Source organism: Bicyclus anynana, chromosome 23, assembly GCF_947172395.1.
Source record: "Bicyclus anynana chromosome 23, ilBicAnyn1.1, whole genome shotgun sequence".
NCBI lineage: Eukaryota > Metazoa > Arthropoda > Insecta > Lepidoptera > Nymphalidae > Bicyclus > Bicyclus anynana.
The window spans coordinates 10417365-10444688 of NC_069105.1; the positions used below are offsets into that span (position 1 = coordinate 10417365).

Consider the following 27324-nt stretch of genomic DNA (forward strand, 5'->3'; position numbering starts at 1 on the left):
AGAATTATTATAGGCATGTTTATCATCATCGTCATATCAGCCGATGGACGTCCACTGCAGGACATAGACCTTATGTAGGGACAATTACGATCCTGAGCCGCTTGCATATAATAGCTAATACCTGCGACTCGCTAGATATCGTCAGTCTACCTAGTGGTGGGTCGACCAACACTGCATTTTCTAGATCAGGGTCGCCTATCCAGCACCTTGGGACCGTAACAACCATCGGCTTTTCGAACTATGACCCCACCCTTAGCCACTTCAGCTTTGCGACACGTTAAGCTATGTTGGTGACTTTGGTTATTGATATCATAATTACACATTCTGTACATTTATTTTATTTCTTATGTATCATTGTATTATTTTCATCGATTTCAATCGAATCAGAATCGTTAGGACAACCTTATTCTTTATATGCTGGTCACATTATTTTTATGTTTGACGTTTCTAATTGTCATTTCAGTCTCTGCTTTAAAAAAATAGACTTTAGACTTTTTTTTTCTTTACAAGTTGGCCCTTGACTACAATCTCACCTGATGGTAATTGATGATGCAATCTAAGATGAAATTGTTAGGAGGAGGATGAAAATCCACACCCATTTCGGTTTCTACACAACATCGTACCGTAACGCTAAATGCATTAACTCAAGCCGTTTTTATCATAAAGACTTAGTATTTTCAGACAGTTCTTTCCCGTGGTTCTTTTAAAACGGCTTTAATTAAAACGTAAGTTAACGTTAAGGCTTGGCACCGCCTTCATGTTGATCAAAAGGTAGCTCATACGATGTTATTTTTTGCTTTTTAGTTTAGTGGTAGGTAACATTCATGTGATTTTGAAGTCGGTTGTTTTTTTTATTAAAATTTTCTATTAGCTAATAGGTGTGTGCTGTGGCGTGCACAGGGTTCTCAACTAGGGTAGGCACAAAACGTACAAATAGTACGAAATAGAAAATTTGTCCTCCAATACAGGTTCGTAATAAATTCTCAGGCTATGCAGTGCGTTTATGCATCTATGAAGTGCACGCCACTGTGTGTGTGTGTGACAGCTGTGACTTGCAAATGATAAAGTTCATCATTATTCAATAAAATAATGATGAACTTTATCATTAAAAGACTGAGCACATTGTTAACCGCGTGTGGAGATAAAAAGAGATAATGAAACGCGTAATGCTATCCGTTGTTTGTTTGTTATGAAACAGATGTAAAATGATAATGAAAGCATATGGGTGCTTATGATATAAGAAAACGTTGATTGATTGATGTGATTGGGCTTTGTCATTCATCATTCGTCTCAGGTTGATCTTCATATCACTAGCTGATGCCGCGCGATTTTACCCGCATGGTTCCCGTTTCCGTAAGAATACGGGGATAATATATAGCCCTTCCTTGATAAATGGGCTATCTAACACTGAAAGAATTTTTCAAATCGGACCAGTAGTTCCTGAGATTAGCGCGTTCAATCAAACAAACTCTTCAGCTTTATAATATTAGTATAGGAGTATAGATTAGCAAATTGCTTTAGTAGAGCCAACTAAATTTTTCGCTTTATGGTGGAATCGGAATAGTAGCGATTTCTGATCGCGATGCGATGCGAGCGATGAATTTCGATAATAACCTCCGAGTAATACCTAGGTCGCGAAATTTTTGTAAAAAACTGATTTTTGTGTCCTTTTGATATTTGTAACTTTTTTAGCAGGCACTATTTGGATTTTCACATCTTTATAATAACACCGTAATAAAGGTGTATTAAGAGCCGTGATAGCCCAGTGCATATGACCTCAACCTCCGATTCCGGAGGGTGTGGGTTCGAACCTGGTCCGGGGCATGCACCTTCGCACCACCACCAACTTCGCAGCTGTGTGCATTTTAAGAAATTAAATATCACGTGTCTTAAACGGTGAAGAAAAACATCGTGAGGAAACCTGCATACCAGAGAATTTCCTTAATTCTCTGCGTGTGTGAAGTCTGCCAATCCGCATTGGGCCAGCGTGGTGGACTATTGGCCTAACCCCTCTCATTCTCAGAGGAGACTCGAGCTCAGCAGTGAGCCGAATTATAATGAAAGGTGTATACAATCAGCTCACTAGGAATTTTTCCCCAGATAAAACCTATAACTGAACTACATCTCATTCATTCGACTAAAGTAGTTATGGTATTTGCTTAGTAAGGAAGTAGGTTATAAAAGTTATAAAAGGCCATCACTTTACAAAGCTAAGACATAACAACGCAAGCATCTAATTCACAGTGTAATTAGACCACAAACCCAAACGTCCTAAAACAACAGTTACGAGTGAAAATACCGCAATAAAATTTACCAACTTCCAACCTGTTGCCGTATGAATCACCACATCGTTCGGTCTCCTATCTTAGTCATTTGTAGTTCGCTCTCTGCGACCATTGCCACGACCGGTGCCCAGTTCTGTTCTTGCAAATATACCAAACAAATATTTGTCCAAGAAAACGTGTGTTATCGTGAAGTGACTTTAACGGTTTAGCTAGCGGCTCGATTAGTCACAGCCTAATACTTGCAGTATAGTAAGTGTTAGAATTGTGGTTAAGTACAAGTTTGTTGACATGAAGTTTCGATTCCAGTACGACAGTGAGTTGATTGCCCTTTGGAAACTTAGGCTGTGTTATGGGTTTGTAAATTGTTTATGAAATATTTTCACATGTTATTGACGATTTTTACGAAAATTGTTTTTCTTTTTCATAGAAATTTGTAGGTCTCTCTGCGGCTATTGACACAACCAGTGCCCAGTTACGTTCTAGCAAATGTACCAAACAAATATTTGTCCCTTCGTGTGTTGTTGTCAAGTGATTTTTAACGGTTTAGCTAGCCGCTCGATTAGTCACAGCCTAATACTTGCAGTATAGTAAGTGTTATTATTGTGGTCAAGTAATGGTTTGTTGACATGAAGTTTAGATTACAGTACTACAGTGAGTTAATTGCCCTCTGGAAACTTAGGCTGTGTTATGGTATGTTAAATTTTTTCGTGATTTGATTTCTTTTGAAATACTTGTCAACGTATATTTATGCTGATAAATGTGACTGTTCTATGTTGTTAACGATTTTGTGCAATGATTACTTTTGACGAATAATTATCTATTTTTCGGTAATTTTATCAGCAATTCGTAACTGTGGTGATATTGTTGGAAAGTAGACTTAAAATATCTTTAAATTGTTTAAAAAACTAAAAAACACGCCTTTAGCACGCACTAAAAATTACAAATATTGGATTTAAGTCACGTGACTATTTTTTTCGTATTCCTGACAGCAAACCCTTTTACAATCGGCGTTACAACAGTGTGGTGAGTCTAAGCTCCATATAAAGACGGAGGCCTTGCCCTCAGCGTTTTTAAAGTAACTAAGATCTGACCATTACAGCCTCTAAGTCTATAAATGTAAAAGAGAAAATTATAACATTAAGTAATAGTGAGTTTTTTATAAACCGGCATTGGAGCAGCGTGGTGGGTCTAAGCTCCATATAATGAAGGAGGTCTTGCTATAAGCGTTTATAAAGTGACCAAGATCTGACCATTATATCCTTTTAGTTTATAAATTGTATGGAGAACAAGTAAAAGAATGTATGTAGCCTCAATAGCTCAACGGTAAGTGCGGTTGGAATCGTCACCGAGGGGTGGTGGTTCGATCCCCGCCCCGTTGGTCTATTGTCGTACCCACTCCTAGCACAGTATTTCCCGACTAGTTGGAGGGGAATGGAAATATTGGTCAAATTATAAAAAAAAATGTAACAGTTCGTTTTTTTTACCAATCTGCATTAAAGCCGCGTGCGTGGTGGGTATAAACTCCACATAAAGAGAGAGCTTCTAAAATAGGTTGATGTTAATGATTTTATTATAACGACACAATGAAGGAATGTAGTTCTTGGAGGGTCATTATGGCTATTGTTTCGTTATGTTTGTTTATTCCAATTAGGTTTGTGCGGATTATGTCGGATGTTTAGTGTCGGTTTGTTCTACTTGTTTACTTTGTTTGTGTTTACTGTTTAGTTTACCTGTTGGTGTTTAAATATTTACTTTGTAATGAGTATTTTGTCGGCCTCCGTGTCGCAGTGGTATGCGCGGTGGATTTACAAAACGGAGGTCCTGGGTTCGAGGCTGGGCCGCTTGAGGTTTTCTTAATTGGTCTAGGTCTGGCTGGTGGGAGGCTTCGGCCGTGGCTGGTTACCACCCTACCGACAAAGACTTAGCGCCAAGCGATTTAGCGTTTCGGTACGATGTCGTGTAGAAACCGAAAAGGGGTGTCGATCTTCATCCTCCTCCTAACAAGTTAGCCCGCTTCCACCTTAGATTGCATCATCACTTACCATCAGGTGAGACTGTAGTCAAGGGCTTACTTGTAAAGAATAAAAAAAAACAGAGTACAGTATTCCCGTTGTACGACGGATGTTCAAGATACTGATTTTAAGTTCTATTGTTACTAGCTGAAGCCGCGTGGTTCCCGTTCACGTAACAATAATGGGATAAAGGATAGGATAAACGTATAACCTTCCTCGATAAATGGGCTATCTAACACTGAAAGAATTTTTCAAATCGAACCAGTAGTTTCTGAGATTAGCGCCTTCAAACAAACAATCTCTTAAGCTTTATAATATTATTATAGATAAATATAACGTTACGTGGTAGAGAGAAGAACACCGAGCTGAGTCCTGAACATGTGACTACAGGATGTAGGGTTAAGGAATACCTTGACGATCGATCAACACTCCCCGTTATCTGCTCGCGTTGTTCTCCCTCCTAGCCAAATTTGATAATAATAATATTTAGTTGAAACTTTTACAGTTACGAGGCGCAATAGACAAAGCAATCTATAACCTAGATGGTTAAGATATCTAGGTATTATTATGTGTTTGTTTATTAAAATCACGCAGGTAGGTACATAATAACATTCGCAATAGATATATTTCCTTGAACCACTTGTATTATCTTATCATAAATTATCATTTAGCGTTATGGCCGGACTTCATTAAATGTTCTTTCAGTCTACAATCTACATGTCTTACTACCTGTTTCGTATATTGTATAGGCGTTTTGTTAAACCAGTTCCGATGTTAAAGAGATGGGAATCTCCTGTGACTCATGCTACAGCGCAGTGACTAAAGGACTGTAGTCGTGTGTGTGTGTGTGTTTCAAATATTTTGTGTGGTTTTGTGTTCTCAGTGTACAAATTGTGTTTTTAAATGATAGAACGAATGCAAAGTGTTAAAGTGTGTGTGTTTGTACTGTCCTTTTATTATTCGTTACTTTTCATGCAAGCGCACAATTTATACTAAAGCCATACTCAAAGTGCACTGTTTACCAATAAACAAATTAAAAATGAGGATATAAATAAATGAATAATATGCTTAGAACAATTCCATAATATAAATTTTGAATAACATTTTATAAAAAAAAAAAAAGAATAAGTACATATTTCAAACTAGCAAACGCCTTTTTTAACGTCCGTTAAAAAAAAGTATATTATAAAATTAATGACTTTTTGACCGAAAAACAATAAATCCGCCTCTCTACTTATCTTATCTTATGTTAAGTTAAGTTTTACTTTGTAGTTACAACACTCTTACAGGGTTCCATTTGTAATAATTATGACATTTTATCTATGACATATGTTAAATATTATAATGGAAATGTAACTTAAATGAATAAATAAATAAATAAATACTCGTGCGAATGAGGGCTAAATTCTTCCGAATTGGGAATAGAATCGATGTTTTCCTAAAAAATGCCCGAGGCTTAAAGCCTCGGGCATTTTTTAGGAAAACATCGTCAAAATTTGGTCTTAAAATTTGTATTATTTTCTAGTTTGTGTACTCTAAATAAATAAACATGAGTGAACTAAATAAAAATGTGAACTGTTTTGGCGGTTTTCATGTGTGTAATAGCATGGGCGATGCAAAGTACCACATATATAGGAAGTGTTTGAAAGCGAAAAAGAAAATTAGGGAGAAAATATTTGATTTCGATAGGTAAGTCTTTTTTAAACATTAACTAAGGAGGCAGTCAAAAAAGTACAGTCTAACCATAGACCTAATAAAAAGTCCAGACGCCGTCTTCTGAACTAAAAAGTGACCACAATTCTGCCAGTACGTATACGCTGATACGCACACAGATGTGCATATAGGTTCTGCCATTAATTTCCTATATCTAGGAATACACTCCACACACACACATACCGGTGTCGGATTAAGGAAAATCGATGCCCTAAGCAGTCTTCGCCTATGTATGTGAACTACAAATAATGAATAAAAAAACGCGCGGATTTTGATTTTGTTTTGTTGACTTTCGTGTGCTCGTTTTTTTTTTCTCAGTCGTCGCTGGTGCCCCCCTAAACGGGATACCCTAAGCAATTGCTTAAATAGCTTAAAGGCTAATCCGGGACTGGTAGATACTTGGTGCTATTGTGGTGCTTCAGTCGTTTGACAGCGAGATACCGTCTGCCTATTTTATAAGTCTATGAATCTTAACTTTTTTGATTGGCTCGTTGGTCCAGTCGTTAGCCTGTATGGCTACGGATCATGGGGTTTGATTCCTACTAATTCTGGATTTACCTTAATTCGAAGATATTTGTAGTACCTACTTAGCAGCCCGGAGTTAAGAAGTTGGTGGTATATCGATCCCGGTCTTAAATATTATAAAGTAGTCATTGATAACCCATTTTCGGCCGTTGAGCACGAGTCTCCTCTCAGAATGAGAGGGGTTAGTATAATAGACTATTAGTCAGGCCTTGGGCCAGCGTGGTGGACTATTAGTAATAGTCCACCACGCTGGCCCAATGCGGATCGGCAGACTTCACACACGTAGAGAATTAAGAATATTCTCTGGTATGCAGGTTTCCTTACGATGTTTTTCCTTCACCGTTTGAGACACGTGATATCCTATAACGTAAAGTTAGCCCGTTTCCATCTCATTTTGCATCGTCACTTACCATCAGGTGAAACTGTAGTCAAGGGTTGACTTGCAAAGAATAAAAAAATCTCAGGTTCATCAGTGTAACATTTATTTATTATTTATTTATTTCTTACAAGTTAGCCCTTGACTACAATCTCACCTGATGGTAAGTGATGATGCAATCTAAGATGGAATCGGGCTAACTTGTTAGGAGGAGGATGAAATCCACACCCCTTTCGGTTTCTACACGACGTCGTACCGGAACGCTAAATCGCTTGGCGGTACGTCTTTGTTGGTAGGGTGGTAACTAGCCACGGCCAAAGCCTCCCACCAGCCAAAAAGTGAATTGCAAACTTCGTTGAAGTTAGACAAAATAACATGATTGGCATTAATTAACTTAACGTCGTTAACGTTAACGTAATGCATCGCTTGTCCATATATTATCATTAGATATTTTTTAAATGCTTAGTAAATGTGACCTTTATCCCAAAGCTATAAGTGTTGATTTAGCAAAGCAAGCGGTCAACTGTTGTCGACCTTGAAGATTACTTGGAAAATCATAAGGTATAGCCAATGACACATTCTCAATATCCACTTGGTTCTAAATATAGCATTACCCAGGTAAACCTTTTCTATGATAATATTGGTTTTTATGTCCTTTTAAAAATTCAAAATTCATTTATTTCAAGTAGGCTCAGTTTATAAGCACTTTTGATACGTCAGTTGACTTTTTGTAAAGATTCTACCACCGGTTCTGAAGGCAGATTCTGCTAAGAAAAAACCGACAGGAAACTCAACAATATACAATTGATGACAACATTACAATTTCTTATAGTTTTACTTCCTGTGTAAAGATGGAAGCTGATCCAACGGCCTCCAAACATCTTTATCATTAAGGAACTCATCAATTGTGTAGTTACCTCGACTAAGCAAATGTTTTTTAACACATTGCTTAAAGCTTTGCATTGGCAGGTCCATCACAGTCTTATAGATCTTGTTATGGAAGAGTACACCCAAACCTACAAAAATTTTTTTTACTCTTTGGAGACGTTTACATAGGTCATCATCATTATCAACCTATTTTAACGGCCCACTACAGAAGCAGGCTAATTCACTATCTTTGACGTATTCTAAAGTGTTTTTCAGCATTCAAGATAGCATGGGTACGGTAACAGTCACCTGTATGACGTCCATAATACGTACTATTATCGTGAAGCCAACTTGAAACGAACTGTAGTTGACATGTAGGAAATTGAGATTCTATGTAACAAATGTCATCCGGTGCTTACTGGTGGATATCATATAGTATGTACATGACAGTTTGTCAATTGATTTGATGTTTATTTTAATATTTTGATAATAAAGGCCGAGATGTTAATAGGCCAGCAGGTTGATTCACTAACTTTGACTTATGTTAGTTGACATAAACGAAATTAAGATATACTTAGTGATAAATAATAAGAGACGTCATATTCGTTTCGGCTTATATCTAGGACAGAAGCATAGTATGGTGAGGTGACAGGCAAAAATACGTTACAATAACGTAAAAATAGGTGACATTAAAAAACTATTGTCAAATGAGCAATTGAAAGTGACATTTTATGAATTTACCATGTACATATTTGGTTGTATACTCTCTCTACTGAACTTCCTGTTAAGTAGGTACCAAATAGAAATAATCATAGAGGGGAATTCCCCATACTTTTTGAACAGTGAATAATTTCGCTTGAGGAAAGAAATATTTGTATAGTAACTGCCTAAAATAATTGCTTCCTTAGTAAAGTATCTGTTAGGAAAACCACAAATATGTGATAGCTTATTACGCTCCAAACATGTTATATAGTAAAAACTAGGCCGCTCGCGCCTTAGTTTTGTTCACGTAGTCATTGTATTACAACAAATTTATGACTATATTGAAAATTGGTTTGAAAATAGTCGGGTTTACCGCAATAATAATCCCGTGTGATTTAAGTGTTTTGTATTTCGTTATTATGAATAACACGATAGTATAAAATTCTAAAATAGTAAAAACTGTAGCGTAGGTTTTACTTGTAAGTCGTATTATTTTTGATATTGCAGGAGTATTTGAAGGATTTTAAGATCATTACCACACCTAAACATTGTCATAATTAGTACGCCTTAATACCGTAAGTAAAGCTGGTTAGTCTTACGTGTGCTGTCAAAATGGAAAAAACGGAACTTACGGAATTACAAACCTCATTAGCTGTCGCCAGACATTCTTAAATTCTTTCGTAAAATTACAAGATTTTTTAAAGTTAATTTTAATCTAGCGAAGTGTAGCCAAGGAACTGAGTAAGGGATTGGCTACACGATAAATGATTCCTCATAATATCCTGTAGAAAAAAATCTAAAAATTTAGTTTTATACTTGGTCAAATGTTCTGTGAACGGTAAACTCGTGTATCGGTAGCATTAATGTCTGTTTATTTTTTTTTTTGTAATCCATTCGATGTTTTCATCACTTTCACCGCAAGCAGTCGTGGCCGAGCGGTTAAGGCGTCTGACTAGAAATCAGATTCCCTCTGGGAGCGTAGGTTCGAATCCTACCGACTGCGAAACTTTTTTTTTTACAATTTTTTCATCGTTTTTTTTTATTGTTGCAGTTTAAGAAAAGGCGGTCTCAATGTGCAAGATGACAATGGCTACACTCCCCTCCACCACGCCTGTTTGAACGGTCATACGTAAGTGTTTTCTGAATATATTTCAAATGTTAAATAAATTAAAATTTTCAAAAAAAATTGAACTGACTTCAAACTCCGAAAATAAACTAAAAAGCTCAAAATAACACCGTACGTGCTACCTTCTGATCACTTTGATGGCGGTGCCAAGCCTGTGGCGTATTAATTAAAGCCGTTTGTAAAAGAACTACGGAAAAGAACTGTCTGAAAATCGAAAAACTTAATGATTTAAACGGCTTGAGTTAATGCATCACTGTGTTGGCACCGCCTTCAAAGTGATCAGAAGGTAGCAAGTACGATGTTATTTTTCGCTTTTTAGTTTATTTCCAGAGTTTGAAGTGGGTTTAATTTTTTGTTGATATTTTTTTATATTTATAGGGAACCGCTGGATGCAGATGCATAAAAACCGTAATTTTTTTTATTTCTTTTTAATAGAGAAGTAGTCCGCCTCCTCCTATCGGCGGGTGCTTCGCCGGCCGTCCTCGACAAGACTGGAGCTTCGCCCCTTCACCTGGCCGCGTGGAAGGGAGATTCGGCCATTGTCACCATGTTGTTAGCTCACAACCCACCTGTAAATATAGATTTATTGGTGAGTTATAATATTTGCCATATCTTTTGGCCTCCGTGACGCAGTGGTATGCGCGGTGAATTTATGAGACAGAGGTCCTGGGTTCGATCCCCGGCTGGGCCGATTGAGGTTTTCTTAATTGGTCCAGGTCTGGCTCGTGAGAGAAGCCTCCTAGTTAACACCCTACCGGCAAAGATGTACCGCCAAGCGATTTAGCGTTCTAGTACGATGTCGTGTAGAAAGCGAAAGGGGTGTGGATTTTCATCCTTCTAACAAGTTATCCTGCTTCTATCTTAGATTGCATCATCACTTATGATCAGGTGATTTTGTATTCAAGGGCTAACTTGTAAAAAAAAAACATCTTCTCTACTGAACCGATTTTAAAATTCTTTTTCCAATAGAAAGCTACGTTATTTGTGAGTATCATAATATATATCTTATCCCTATACTCTCACGGGAACGGGAACTACGCAGGTGAAACCGCGGGGCGTCTGCTTTCTTTTTTATATGTGTATTTTTAGAAAGAAAGCCGTGTTAGTTACACTATTTATAATTCAAGAACGGCTGAACCGTATTGGCTTAATAGGTTAGGACCAGAAGACGGACATAGGATACTTAAGGTAGGGTAGGGGTGTGTTGGGGAAAGAAGTCCATATAAGTCAAAGCTTGACAGGGTCTGCCAGTACTGTAGTTTAAATTACTGTAAAATACAAAATTCAAAGTTCATTTATTTCAATTAGGCTTACTTTACAAGCACTTTTGAAATGTCCGGATTATGTCATAATGTAATTTCATCTAATGGTGGTAATAATAGTCGAAAACTTAAAATTAAAGTTACGAGGTTACTGTAATAAAAAATAAACCTTAGTCGAGTTGGCTGTAGGCTCTTCTCTGATCAAGAACCCTCATAACCTCATAACCTTTGGAACCCTCTTATGTTTATTTTTATGTTTTTGACTATATAATTACCACCATTAAATTAAATTCATCATCATCATATCAGCCGATGGACGTCCACTGCAGGACATAGGCCTTTTGTAGGCCAAACATCACGATACAGAGCCACCTGCATTCAGCGAATCCCTGCGGCTCGCGTGATGTCGTCAGTCCACCTGGTGGGGGGTCGGCCAACACTGCGCTTACTAGTGCGGGGTTGCCATTCCAGCACTTTGGGACCTCAACGTCCATCGGCTCTTCGTACTATGTGCCCTGCCCATTGCCAGCTTCGAAATTTTAAATTAAATTAAATTTGATTAATAAAGATTTTTATTACAGACCGCGAACCTCGAAACGCCGCTAATAATGGCGGCGCAGTACGGCTCCGTCAACGTCGTGGCCCAGCTGGTGGACCGAGGGGCTGACGTCAATCTGCGGAACGGGAACAAAGAGTCGGCCCTGGACCTGGCCGCGCAGTTTGGCAGGTAAGATTTCTCGATGTAATAACTTATGGGAGGGTAAACTGCTTCGTAACGTAACGCGTTACGGCGCCTCTCGGTTTGGCTTCTCTTTCTCACGCATACGGCAGTAGTTATGACGGCCTCCGTATGCGTGGTGGATTTACAAATCGGAGGTCCTGGGTTCGATCCCCGGGTCGATTGAGATTTTCTTAATTGGTCCAGGTCTGGCTGGTGGGAGGCGTCGGCCGTGGCTAGTTACCACCCTACCGACAAAGACGTACCGCCAAGCGATTTAGCGTTCCGGTACCTACGATGTCGTGTAGAAACCGAAAGGGGTGTGGATTTTCATCCTCCTCCTAACAAGTCAGTCCGCTTCCATCTTAGATTGCATCATCACTTACCATCAGTTGAGATTGTGGTCAAGGGCTAACTAACTTGTGAAGAATAAAAAAAAAAGTTTTAAGTTACTACTTCTGTAGTGTCCCGAGACGCAAGCGATTTTTACAAGCTCATTTTAATGGCCCACTGCAGGGCAATAGTTACCATATAGGGTAAGGAATTGGAGCTTAAACCCACCATGGTGCTCCAAAGCGAGTTGGCAGGCTTAGGGTGATAATGTTAAATTCATTAACGACCAATAACAGATATTAAAGATGGACTAACGGCCTAACGTGCTCTTCGAGGCACGGGGGTGTGTTACACACTCCACTAATTTCTCTACCCTGGGCTGAGAATTTAAACAAGATATCTTCATGCATTCCCTGAGATAAAGGGTATTGATGGAGACATACAGACAGACAACATTTTAACCGTACGTCGTAAATCTTTCCATTTATTCCTTTTGAGGTACAGAACCCTTAAAAACAAGGCATGATTTAATAACTTAAGCGTAAATTCGATACTAAATATTATAAATGGGGTATTCTGTGGTTTTGCGTATTAAGTTATTAAAACATGTCAAATTAACACAAGTTATGCTACAGACTTGTGTACCAAACTATCTCTTTGAGAGCGAAGTCTTTAGAAATTAGATTTTAGCAACTTTGCGGATACGAGTAATGTTTACGTCGTTGTTGGTAAATAAAGATGATGTTTATTTGGTCACTTTGTGGGAAAGTTATATTCGTTAATAGTATGGTTTGCATAAGTTGCGAAATACTTAAATAAGTGGTACGTTAGTTATGAACAAAAAGGGATTTTGTTCATAACTAACCTACCACTTATTTACTAAAAAGTTTCAGTGTTCCGTACTGGAACACAATAAAAATAAAGTGTCATCTATAACCAACCTTGAGGAAGTTTCAAATGTCATTATTTCTTTTAATTTTTATATGACTAATTGCTGTGGGCACGACCTATAGTAAAGGAATCGTTCCATTTGAACAATATATTCAGTTACCCGCAACCAGTCGAGCGGCTAACAACGCATCCCCGTTAAAATAACCATATCGCGATAAAAGGACATACTATTCCTAATCTTCGTTGTGCTATCAACTTATCTATTGTGAGGTGACATATTGTGAAGAAAACCAACATATCAGCGACCTACTTCTGCCGAGAAGACGACGGACCAGGCCTGGCTCCACGGGACACTCCACTCGATTCAGGTTAGTGTCCGCAGCAAAGTCTTTTACGGAACATAATTTGGTCCAATCGAGTCGAATTTTAATCCTCCAGGTTGTGTTGCCTCCTATGCTTACTCGTACAGTAAAAAATTGAAATTTCTTATACTCGTAAACATTGAAATTTCCACGCGTTCTTTGTTGGTTTAACATTTGTACCGAACACAATATGGCCGACACCGCTGCGTTTGATGTTTACGAAAGAGAAATTATTATGTCAGAATTGCGAAGAACTTTAGATTTGATATCCGATGAAGAACAGTTTCGTGCGCGATTACCAGATTTAACCATTCAACATCGCAAATTTAATAAAATTCAAACAAAAATTGAAAAATCATTCATAAAAGCAAAGTGTTTTGTCAAAGATGAACAATTAAGTATTCGTAATGAATTTAACGATTTATATTTTGAAATATTAAAACATTCAAACAAGTTAAAGAAACAGGATGACGAGCATAGACGTTCGAGTACATACCAACGTCACTCAGTTTGTTTTCAAAACACATCACACATGAATAAATTACCCAGTCTCCCTTTGCCAACGTTCTCAGGTGAAGTTACTGACTGGCAATCATACTATGATCTGTTTTGTTCTTTGATTCATGACAATCTTGCCTACACGGATGTGGAGAAATTTCGTTATTTATTGCTTACTTTAAAAGACGAACCCTATAACTTAATTAAATCGATACCCATTACCGAGGATAACTATAATATCGCCATTGACACTTTAGTATCTCGTTACGATAATAAAAGAATCATTGCTTCGAAACATTTAGATAAAATATTAGATTTAAAACCATGTTCAGAAAAAATATCGGGTCTTCGGGAACTACTCAATATTTATCAAGAGAATATAAAAGCATTAGAGACAATGCAATTTCCCGTACATCATTGGAGTTTCATTCTTCTTAACGTTTTACTACGAAAAATTCCGCTTATCATACGAAAACGTTTTGAACTATCCTTGGAAAATAAGTCGGATATACCGAGCGTTTCCATTCTCATTAGTTTTCTTGAGCGAGAACTCGCTGCTTGCGAAATAACTGGCCAGTCAAAATTCATTGATATTGGAGCGAGTTCGTCAAATAATGAATATCGCACAAAACATTCCCCAGTTGTATCTACCGTCCGCGGCGCGCGATTATACACTAGCAACTGTACGAACGAAAACCAACCTTATGTTAATACAATTAAGGCTTGTGTTTGTTGTGGTGAATCACATCACTTAATTAAATGTACAAAATTTTTAAATCTTTCGCCGAGAGATCGTCACAACTTTGTATTAAGTAAAAAAATTTGTATCAACTGTTTAGGTTTTCACGACTTAAAAAATTGTAAAAGTAATTTTGTGTGTAAACATTGCTTTTCTCGTCATAGCAGCACGTTATGTTTATCTCCCAGACCCATTTCTACCGCCGTAGGTATTGCAAAAAACGATTGCCACGTTCCTGTAGACGATTCTGAAAATAACTCATCCCTTTCGCAGACAACTTACGAAGACTGTACCAGTGAACCGACCACATGTTCCATTGCCTCCGCCAGTCGAGCTAAGACCGTTCTATTATCAACTGCACTCGTCAATGTACGCGTCAATGAAATAGATAGGGGAACCGCTCGTTGTATGATCGACACTGGCAGTCAAGGGACATTCATTAGTGAAGCTTGCGCCCAACGATTATGTTTAGAGCGACGAAAGATAAACGTACCAGTGTTTGGGATCGGTGATGACAAACCTGTCTATCCTAGAGGCATGGTTTCATTTAACATCACCCCCTGTAACCAAAATAATCCGGTAGTAAAAATCGAAGCGATGATATTACCAAAACTCATAGCACATATGCCTAGTATATCTTTACCTTATACAGAATGGACTCACATTCAAAATTTAACTTTAGCAGATCCTAATTTTCATACACCTGGTCAAATAGAAATAATATTCGGGGCTGATGTACTTTCGGAAATTCTATTAAATAATACTATTACGGGTCCTCCCGGCACTCCGATGGCTTTAAATAGCATATTCGGCTATTTATTGTTAGGAAAAATTTCATTTGATACGATTTCCGCACGCGAGTGTATTACTGCAACGGCCAATAATAAGGATATTCATGCATGCTTTAATTCATTTGCTAATGATAGTTTTTTACAGCGTTTTTGGGAACTGGAATCTTTTCCCGAACAACAATCCATGACTCGAGATGAGATGATATGTGAAAATTTCTTTAAGAATACATTCGTGCGTGAACCGACGGGTCAGTACGTCGTCGCCCTACCGTTCAAACCTGATGCACAGCGTCTCGGCGAATCTCGCAGCACTGCTCTAACCCAGTTTCGTAGATTGGAACATCGTTTAGAACGCAATCCTCAATTAAAACTTGCTTATCACGAATGTTTACAGGAATATTTAGATTCCAATCATATGGAACTCGTGACAGATACCAGTTCTACTGCTCCCGGAAGTAGCTATTACCTTCCGCATCATGCTGTAGTGAAAGATTCGACCACCACTCGAACACGAATTGTATTTAATGCAGGACAGAAATCTAGTAATAACCTTTCATTAAACGATGTCCTATTAACAGGACCCAAGCTCCATCCTGATATAATTAACGTTCTCTTAAAATTTCGACTACATAAGGTAGCCTTTACGGCTGACATCAAACAAATGTATCGATATATACTAGTCCGGGAATCAGATCGTAATTTTCAGAGAATCTTGTGGAGATTTAACCTCGAACAACCTATTCAAGATTATCGCTTACGTACAGTTACATTTGGAGTTAGCTCGTCGCCCTATCTCGCATTACGTACTATTAAACAGCTTGCAAACGATGAAGCAATTAATTTTCCTATTGGATCAAAAGTATTAGATAAAGACGTCTTCGTCGACGACATAATCTCGGGAGAAAACACCATCGAGAGCGCTCTTACATTACAGACTGAGCTTATCCAGCTCTGTAAATCGGCTGGTTTTGAATTACGCAAATGGCACAGTAACACACCTGCTATACTTGCCGCCGTTGCGCCCTCCGCTTCTCACGGCGAGCGGCGTGTAAACGTTTCTATTGCCGGAATGGAGAACGACACTACTACCAAGGTGTTAGGACTCGAGTGGGATCCTAACGCGGATATTTTTACGTTTAGTACTAAAGTTTCATCTCAGCTTTGTACTAAAAGAATCATCCTTTCCCAAATAGCGAAAATTTATGATCCCATGGGTTGGCTATCTCCTGTAACTTTATACGCAAAACATTTAATGCAATTACTATGGTTATCAGGTGTAGGATGGGACGATGCTGTACCCGTCGATATTGCTAATTCATGGCAAAATTTTCTTACTCAGTTGTCTTCCTTATCCAAAGTGTCGGTTCCACGACTTGTTCTTACTGTCAAAAACGTTATCCAATTACATGGATTTTCTGATGCCTCGGAGAAGGCGTATTCAGCGTGTGTTTATTTACGTTCCACCGATAATATAGGTAAGGTCCATATTTACCTATTACTTGGCAAAACTCGGGTAGCTTCCCTCAAACCAAAGCTCACTATCCCCCGTCTCGAATTAATGGCAGCCCTGCTTTTATCAAAACTTATCGACAAAATATTTAATTTGTTTAGCGACCGTCTCAACTTCGAAAATATTTATGCATGGTCAGATTCATCCATCGTGTTGGCATGGCTACGTTCTTCGCCCCACGAATGGAAAACTTTTGTTTCAAACCGAACTAGTGAAATATTAACTCGCGTACCGGCGAGTTGTTGGCGTCATGTTCCATCGGCGGACAACCCAGCCGATTGCGCGTCCCGAGGTATGCTCCCCGATGTATTTATACGACATGAGCTATGGTTTCAGGGACCCTCATGGCTATCAGCGGAAGAATCCGTTTGGCCCGTAACTCCAAACATAAAACATACACAAGAAGAAAAGCGCATCGCTTGCGTAATGTTAAATAAAATTTCTATGGATAATACAAAAAACGATTTTGATCTATTTACTCGATTTTCTTCATTAGGAAAATTGGTACGTGTAGTTGCCTTTATATTTAGATTCTACCAAAAATGTAAAAAAACTAAAATTTCGTATCCAAATCTTAATATCACCGTTCCAGAATACAATTTTGCATTGAATCGTTTGATTAAAATGGTACAAATCTCTGCCTTTAGTGATGATATTGTGCAGGTCACTCAAGGTCAGTGTCCTTCTAATGCATTAAAACGGCTAAATCCATTCTTAGATGAAAATAATTGCTTACGTGTAGGTGGAAGATTACATAAATCTCTATTGTCTCCTAACTCCAAGCATCAACTAATTTTGCCTAAAAAACATGCACTAGTTAATTTATTAATCGACAATGCTCACAATCTTCTTTTACATGCAGGTTCACAGTCCGTCCAATATTTTTTATATCAGAATTATTGGATATTATCCAGCCGAGACGCCATTCGAAAACGAATACATCATTGTGTTAAATGTTTTCATGTACGACCCCCTAGAATTCAGCCAGGTATGGGTATATTACCCGATGTACGCGTAAAACCAGAAAGACCATTTCTTAAAACCTCTTTAGACCATGCCGGACCGTTCTATGTTCGTGCCAATAAGGTTCGTAATGCAAAAATCGTCAAGTGTTACGTCGCGGTATTTCTATGTATGTCTGTCAAAGCCATACACCTCGAACTCGTCTCAGAGCTAACCACAGCCGCCGTACTGGCGGCGCTATTTCGAATGACGTCACGCCGTGGAATTTGTACGGACGTGTATACAGATTGCGCCAAAAACTTTTCTGGATGTAGTAATTTACTAAAGGATTTATATACTTTTTTACGCTCGGACCCCGTTCAAAGGGAATTAAACTCAAAAACCCTTGAACAGGGCATAACATGGCACTTCCAACCTCCCTATGCGTCCCACTTTGGAGGTCTTTTCGAAGCAGGAGTTAAAAGTTTTAAACATCACTTACATCGTGTAGTAGGTACGCGAACTCAAACATATGATGAAATGCACACACTTTTATGTCAAATTGAAGCGGTTCTCAATTCACGTCCCCTGTGTTTGTTAAGTGCTGACGCAGCGGATCCGTTACCATTAACACCTGGACATTTCCTCATCGGTGAACCTCTCACGGCGATACCTGATGTCGACCTTACGAATACTCAACCTGATAAACTGACTCGATGGCGGTGGGTCCAACAAACCGTTCAACATTTTTGGAAACGTTGGTCCCGTGAATACTTACACGAAATTCAACAACGTCATAAATGGTTTTGTAATCGTGGCCCTCCCATCAGTGAAGGTGATATTGTAGTGTTATGTGAGGATAATTTACCCCCCTTACAATGGCGTTTAGCTCGCATACATGCTCTTCATCCCGGGTCTGATGGCATCACACGAGTTGTAACATTAAAACGCGACAATAAACTCTTTAAACGTCCAGTAGTCAAAATTTCACCTTTACCTATTCAGTAAAAATTGTAATTATAAGATTTAGGTTACATATATTTTTTAGTTTTTATATTATATATTTATTTTATAATATATTTATTTTCTTTCCTTTCAAATACATATTTTAATTTTGTTAAAAGATCTACGCTCTTTTAAGGCGAGCGGCATGTTCCGTACTGGAACACAATAAAAATAAAGTGTCATCTATAACCAACCTTGAGGAAGTTTCAAATGTCATTATTTCTTTTAATTTTTATATGACTAATTGCTGTGGGCACGACCTATAGTAAAGGAATCGTTCCATTTGAACAATATATTCAGTTACCCGCAACCAGTCGAGCGGCTAACAACGCATCCCCGTTAAAATAACCATATCGCGATAAAAGGACATACTATTCCTAATCTTCGTTGTGCTATCAACTTATCTATTGTGAGGTGACATATTGTGAAGAAAACCAACATATCAGCGACCTACTTCTGCCGAGAAGACGACGGACCAGGCCTGGCTCCACGGGACACTCCACTCGATTCAGGTTAGTGTCCGCAGCAAAGTCTTTTACGGAACATTCAGAAAATCAAATTTACCTGTTTTATATTTCTATAAGTTAAATGCAATTTAAAAAGTGCTGTTCTATCATGTTTTGATATTTCTCTCCTTAACTTTTTTACCGTGTGATTTCCAACACATTTGCAAATAAGTCCTACGTATCACTACATACAATCTGCGTAAATGATTTTCGCGATAACGACCGGACTTCGCATCTAAAGATACCCAACACTGTCATAAAAAAAGTTATTCTGAATTAACCCCACAAACCTTCAAAGATAAACACTGTCTGTTTTCCGAACTTAAAAAGGAATTATGCCATACATGATTTTTGCGTAACTGCCGAATACACTGCGCACGCAACGGAAGTTCTGAATATACATAAATAAATAAATAAATATGTCATATGTATTATACATACATATAATATGTCATATGTATAATAGTTTATATAGATAGCTTTTCCCGTGGTTGTCACATTTATCAGTGACTAGCGGACGCCCGCGACTTCGTCCGCGTAAATTTCGATGTCAACTTTACTACTACCCCTACCCTACCCTACCCCTACCCTATCCTACCCCTACCCTACCACTACCCCAACCCTACCCTACCCAACCCCTACATCTAACCTACCCCTACCCTACCCCTACCCCCACCCTACCCCTACCCTACCCCAAACCTACCCCTACCTTACCTACACCCTACCCCCATCCTACCCCTACACTCCCCGTACCCTATCCCTTTCCTACCCCTATCCCACCCGTACCCCTATCTCACGCATATCCTACCCCTACCCTACCACTTCCCTATCCTACCCGTACCTCTACCCTACCACTACCCTACCACTACCCTAAACCCGGCCCTAGACCTACCCTACCCCTACGCTTCCCTACCCGTACCCTACCCTACCCTGTAACTTCTCTATCTTACTCCTACCCTTAGCAAAATCGGTCCAGTCCTTCGAGAGTGGTGGTATGACCAAGAGAAATAGAGACTTCTATGCTAATAATATAAAGAGGTAAAGTTCGTGTGGTTGTAGGAGGTAATCTCTGGATCTACTGGACCGATTTGGAAAATTGTTTTACCAATAGAAAGCTACGTTATTTGCGAGTGTCATAGGCTATGTTTGATTCCCATATTCACACGGGAACGGGAACTACGTAAATGAAAGCGCCGGGCGTCATATAGCGGAATTTCTGCGTCTTTTAGAAATTTTGTATTATCTCCGAAACTATTTAAGTAATTAACATGCAGTAAAGGGCAAATCTTATCTCCATAATATCCTTGTGATTATTAAATAATTTATTTTGATAAGGATTTAAGTTAAGTAGCATAAATAATGACGCAAACCTAAGTATATAAAATTAATAATTTTTAAAACACAAAAGGTACTATATCTGCTAATATATAGAAGATAGATATATGGTGTCGCGGACTTTTTTGTAGAACTTTTAAAGATACATAAAGTCTCTATACATTAATTTCAATTTTACACAATAGTTAAGGCAGCGCATGCGAATAAGTCTGTTTAAGAGGATTTTCGGTCCGACCTGTATGACAAAAACTGTGATAACTCGGCTAATATATATGATACCAATATAAAATATAGCCTATAGCACTCCCCGATAATGTAGCATTCTACTGGTGAAAGAATTTTTAAAATCGGACCAGTAGTTCCGAAGATTACCCCATTTAAAAAATGTGACAAACTTACAAACTTACAAACTTTACCTCTTTATAATATTAGTATAGATGAGCGAGGCAGTGTTATATGTATAACCTATAGCTTTCAACTATCAAACATAAAAATATTTTGCACTTCAAACCTACTTCCTGAGATTAGCGCGTTCAACCAAACAAACAAACTCTACAGCTTTGTAATATGAATATAGATAAAAAGCTAACCAATACCTTATTGTTGGCAGGTTGCCGACAGTGAAACATTTGTTGGCTACCCATCGAACGCTGGTGCACCAGTACAAATACCCCAACTGGAGGGTGCACAAGTTTGACTACCCCACACCCCTCCACAGAGCCGCCAAAAATGGACACGTGTAAGTTTTCTACTATATGTTCTTTTCATTTTTGTATGTCACCTACATATTTTTACCTTGCATTGTAACACTTAAAATGTCACCTGTACGTATTATCTACACTATTTTTAACTGTCACTTAAAAATAATAATTAATACAACACTTGTATGTACTTTAGTTGAACCTGTTGTCACATACATAACATATTCTTTACATTATTTTTACCTGTCACTTAAATGCTTGAATGTCACCTAGATCATATATATCTAACTTATATATTTTCGATTCCGCTGCTATTGGTTGCCATTTATTTTTCTATCATCTCAAGTCGTGGAGCGAATCTTAGGGCCTTATATTAGTACTCGTTGTGGTACAAATAGACTTAATTTAGCTCTTAGATGCAATATAGTGTATGTAATTACTAATTAATATACTAAAATTGCCCACAATAGCAGTACATAATCCTATTCCAAAGCTTTTCGTACTGTATCCAAGCTGCGCAACTATTTATTGTTGAATATTAATATATGGTAATGTAAAGGCGTGTACACACGCATTGCGTATTCATATTCGTTCGTTCGTTATAACGCTTCAACGTACCTCGTTTGCGAATTTGCCTTAAATTATTGTGTGCGGGGTGTCAGAGATTGTCTGTCATCCACATTTATGATGGTAGTAATTTCGTAAAATTTGTGCTGGAATTCTGTTTAGGTATTCGATGTTTAGTGCATCCTATATATCGATATATTTATAGGTAAGTATAGTGATATCCGAGCCGGATGCATTCGGTGATGTTTAGTGCATCAGATATATCGATATATTTATTGGTATATCCGAGCTGGAGCATGCACCTCCAACTTTTCAGTTGTGTGCATTTTAAGAAATTAAATATCACGTGTCTCAAACGGTAAAGGAAAAACATCGTGAGGAAACCTGGGCGCCAGAGAATTTCTTAATTCTCTGCGTGTGTGAACTCTGCCAATCCGCATTTGGCCAGCGTGGTGGCCTAACCCCTCTCATTCTGAGAGGAGACTCGAGCTCAGCAGTGAGCCGTATATGGGTTGATAACGACGACAGTGATATCCGAGCCGGATGCACCTCCAACTTTTCAGTTATGTGCATTTTAAGAAATTAAATATCACGTGTCTTAAGCGTTGAAGAAAAACCATCTTGAGAAAACCTGCATAGGTACCTATAATGCATAGGCATAGGTCTATTAGCCTAACTCCTCTCATTATGAGAGGAGACTCGTGCTCAACAGTGAGCCGAATATGGGTTGTTAATGATGATGACAGTGACATTACTTTGCGTATGCATTGTACTCTATGAAATATTGAACTTTTCTTCGGAGAAATTTTTAATAAAAAATCTCTAAACCTCTCGTGTTATAAGGAAAAATATTCTCAATTATGCTGAAAAAATATTAATTTCAAATCTTTTTAACGAATAACAAATCACCTTTTAAGTTTACAGTAAAACCTATTCAGAAAAATATAGAATTCAACGCAAAAGTTTATACTTTTTTAGAAATCTGCATTTATACATAGTTTGAATACATAAACGTCTTTTTCGAAGTCGGTTATAAAATAGAAAATTTTACTAGTTTTGTGTTTTCGAAAATCCTTCATATTCAGTGAATACTCCATTAAAAAAATATGAAAACGTATGTAAAATCCATAAACATGACTCGGCTGCCAGATTCGTTACACTCGCGCATGAATATTCAGGGAATTGATTTGTGACATGGAGATATTTGTTGAAACTGATTGATTGGTGCTGAAATAAAAAATATGTGGTTATCTATTGGTACGTAATATTGATGCCCCGTTTGGAACAATATACTCGTAGCTTGGCAAATGCGTTCGTATTAGTAGGCGAGCCCGGGATGCTAAATTTGCAGTTACTACAGCGTCATTAGAATCGATTAGATTTGGTAGATTAGATGATAGAAAGAATAAATGGTTATATAATTTTTTCGCCTTCAGCGATGGGGGACAAAAATACAGACTTTAAAGACAGTTTTGAGCGTAACGAGCGAATGGGAGGGTTCCAAACTTACAAAATAAAATCCTTATATTTCTGTTATCGAGCCACGAGCGCGGTTAATTTTTTATTTATTTTGAATGAAATAATCTCCTGAATAATCGCTCATGTTTTCGGATGATTTCAGTAAGCCAAAGTAATGAAAATTGTCTTTAAAGTCTAAATTTTCGCCACCGCTGAAAGCGAAAAAGTTATTTAACCTTTTGTTCTTTCTATCATCTAATCTACCAAATCTAATCGATTCCAATGACGTTTTAGTAACTGCAAATTTAGTATTATACTATCAGTATAAACTGAAGATATGACGTTCTACGACAGGGAGGTAGTCCAGCTCCTGCTAGCGGAAGGCATAGATCCCAACATTCGTTCGAACTCCGGCACACCCCTGCACGAAGCAGCTTGCTTCGGTAAAGACGCAGTAGTGAGAGTACTGCTAGAAGCAGGCGCTGATCTCAACGCGGCAGACAACAGAGGCAAGACTGTAGAGGAATTGTTAGCAGATTACTCGGAGGAAGCGACGAGAAAAGTCAGACGTGCAATCAGAGGTATGTATAGGTTTTGTAACAATATTAGCGGAAGCCCGCGACTTCGTTCGTGTGAAGTTTAGTTTTTCATAAATCCCTCGGGAACCATTTTTCCGGGATGAAAAATGCCAAATTTCAGCCAAATCGGTTCAATAGTTATGGCGTTAAAGAGTAACAATCATCCATACAATCATTCATACAAACTTTCGCGTTTATAATATTAGTAGGATATTCATCAAACATCTATCAGAAGAAAAGTGGACGCCCGCGACCTTATCTGCGTGAAATTTTTCCCCCTACCCTATCTCTAATCGACCCTACCCCTGCTGTACACTACCCCTGCCTTAAGAATCCTATGTCTGTATCCTGGTTCTAAGCTACCTCTTCACCAATTTTCAGACAAATCAGTTCATCCCTTCTTGATTTATAAATAGTATAGTTAACACGAACATATGTATAGATATACAGGCATGGCAGGGCAGTTTTTCATTTTTTTATTTTTTTATTCTCTATAAGTTAACCCTCCTACAATCTCACCTAGATAACTTGCTAACTAAACTAACATACCTGGAAGCGAGTTAACTTGTGGAGGAGGAGAATGAAAATCCACACCCTTTTCGGTTTCTACACGACATAGTACCAGAACGCTAAATCGCTGGGCGGTACGTCTTTGACGGTAGGGTGGTAACTAGCCACGGCCGAAGCCGATTGACGATGATTAAATTTGCAGACTATAGGAACTCTACAAGGCACAACTACGAAAGTGAAGAGGATCAGCGACCATATTCAATGCAAGACTGCAGTCCCACCAGCTACAAGAACCTACCTGTAATGTGAGTTATATGTGAATTGTTATATAGGTACAAATTGGTTACGTGATAGTCCCTTATATGACCTCTACCTCCGATTCGGAGGGTGTAGGTTCGAATCGGGTCCGGGGTATGCACCTCCAACTTTTCAGTTATGCTAGCTACTCACCATCCAATAATTTCACCTGCCTGAGTCGCTAACGGCAGGACATACGATAGAACTGATCATGCAAATCGCGATCCATACACGATTAGTTTTATCGGATGTCCTGCCGATAGCGTTATGTGAGTGGTGAGTGGCTAGCATTATGTCCATTTAAAAAAAATATAACGTATCTCAAACGGTGAAGGTTAACATTGTGAGGAAACCTGCATACCTGAGAATTTTCTAAATCGAACAAAACATTTGGTATTAAGAGATTTCTACTAGTGAACTTAACTAGAATTCTAATAACAAATATTACAACAAATGTTTCGAGTTTAATTTGAAAAAACCCATAAAAGAAAGTCCAAAAAAATACTTCTGCAACGTCTGCAAATTGGTTCTCGTAACAAAGCAAAATTTTTTAAACTTTATAATTAAAAATTAAATTTTGTGATTCTAAAATATGTGTTCAATTTACTCAATGAAAGCCTTAGATATTGAATTCCATATTATAGTTTTCTTGCATCTATTTGTTTGCTTCTAACCCACTAACACTGCATGCTCTACCCTCAACTTAAACTGTGTATGCCCTTTAATGTTAAACGTATTCAAATAACTAGACGGCTTGCGGTTTCTCTAAAAGTCCGCGTCACGGAGGGGATCGTAAAGGAATGTCTCTCTGTAATTACTCTAAAGATGCTCTTCACGGGAGGATCTAAACATTCACTTTTAATTGGAGAGCGGGCGTCTCAATTATGACACACGAGGCACCAGCTTTGAACTTTTGATTGCTATCTTATAAACGCCCTATTTGGGATTTAAAAAAACATGCCTAACGGTGATCATTGTAAGATTTATGTTATAGACTTCTTTAATCTGGTCCTCTCGTAAAATCACAAAACATCCCAAAAAAGTTTTCGTGTATTAATTTGTTAAATATTGACCTAATTTTCCCGAATGTCTCATAAAATTCAATTCATTTAAAGGTAGTCAAATACCCAATTCATAAAACCAGGTACTAAATATAGAATCATCAAGATCACATAATTAATAAAAGATTTAACACTTCGATATTCGAAAAACAAAGGTCTAAAAGACCGTTAAAAAAGGAACACGAATATTTCTTTTCTATAGATATGCGAAACAAAAACTGTCGATGCGAGCCTCATTAAAATCTTCCGTTCCTTTGATTTTGTCTAGAGACGGTCAGGTACAAGTTTGTATGACACGAGAAAGACTGCCGTCCTTTGAGGACTGTTGTGGGCACAATCAAATGAAAATAAACTTACACAGACTTAAAACGTGTTTTTGCCCTTTCTGTATTATTTTTACACGATTTCAATTATTGTCCTCACGAAAACGTAAACAAATTTTAGTTTTTTAATGTTCCAAAATATTTTTATGTTCCAATTACAGGTGTACTGATAATGAAATGGCGTTTGAGATGCGACTTAGTAATGCTGCAGATGCTTTAACTAACATAAACATAAGTGACAAAATAAGTGTGTCTAATGCTGATATTAAAGCCACCGAAAATTGGAATTTAATACGACAATCCCTACAAACCAATAATCCAAAACATATAACTTATACGAATACACAACAATACGTTGATAATAACGAGTATAACACTAATTATACGAAGTACAGTGACTCGCATAGTTACATTAGTTCATTTCTAAATTTATGGCGATCTAAAGGTTCTCACGTACATACAATTGAACAGAACGATATTTATGAAAATATGCCTTCACTTATAGCAGAGCCTTCATATTCAGTTCATAATACATCAGACTTGTTAGCTTGGCGTAAAAAGAAGCCTAAACCTGCACCAAAGCCCAATTTAAAGAAAAATAAACTAAAATCAGATGATGAAATATACGAAAATATTCCAGACGATGTAAAACTAATGCGTGAAAATATATACGAAGGTGTAGGGGAAAAACCACGATTAACAAATAATAAATACGCTAGGAAATCGTTTTCTGATATATACACATCTATGGATTCAAGAATAAAAATAATAGAACCTAGTAGAATATTGAAATCAGCAAAAACTCGTAAAAGTATGTCATTGTCTAGTGGGTCTCTATACGTTGACATGAAATCAACGTTAAAAAATCCTGAATCTCAAGGTGTTATATCTGGTTGTCATTTTAGAGGGTCTATTGGGTGCGTTCACGAGAATTCTGGTGTTTATTACTCGATTTATGAATTGAAACCTGAGGCGATGCGTAACAATGAATATCCATTCGAGAGAACAAAACAAAAATTTGACCGACTTCCTTGTTTCTGTCATCGTAAACGCAAAGAAATAAATTCGTGTGAGATATTTTATAGTTGTGAAAACTTTATTCAAGCAGGTGTAGGAAATCGTTCAGATGAATCGAGTCTTAAAGAACTTAACGAAAAATCTGATTTGGATGGGATGACGTTTGAGCCATTTGAGCCAGAAACCTCCATGAAATCTAGAAAGTCACAGAGAGTAAAAAATATATTCGTAAAGAAAATTAATCAGTTAGCACAACTTTTAATTGATTGGGACGATTCGAAATAGTAACTTTAAAACATTTAATCTCGATATAA

At 37.8% G+C, this 27324-nt stretch overlaps 1 protein-coding gene and 1 non-coding gene across 2 annotated transcripts in view; both read left to right on the forward strand.

Moving 5' to 3' along the window:
• The window catches only part of LOC112049876 (uncharacterized), a 165386-nt gene that overhangs the window by 12613 nt on the left and 125449 nt on the right, over nt 1–27324 (forward strand). Inside the window, exons 2-8 of the mRNA XM_052888572.1 lie at nt 9538–9609; nt 10042–10195; nt 11450–11595; nt 21109–21237; nt 23579–23805; nt 24515–24617; nt 26155–27288. Of these exons, the coding sequence (XP_052744532.1) occupies nt 9538–9609; nt 10042–10195; nt 11450–11595; nt 21109–21237; nt 23579–23805; nt 24515–24617; nt 26155–27288 (1965 nt within the window). The remainder of the gene's footprint in view (nt 1–9537; nt 9610–10041; nt 10196–11449; nt 11596–21108; nt 21238–23578; nt 23806–24514; nt 24618–26154; nt 27289–27324) is intronic.
• On the forward strand, nt 9402–9483 carry Trnas-aga (transfer RNA serine (anticodon AGA)). Its single transcript has one exon. It is a non-coding gene; the product is annotated as a tRNA-Ser (tRNA).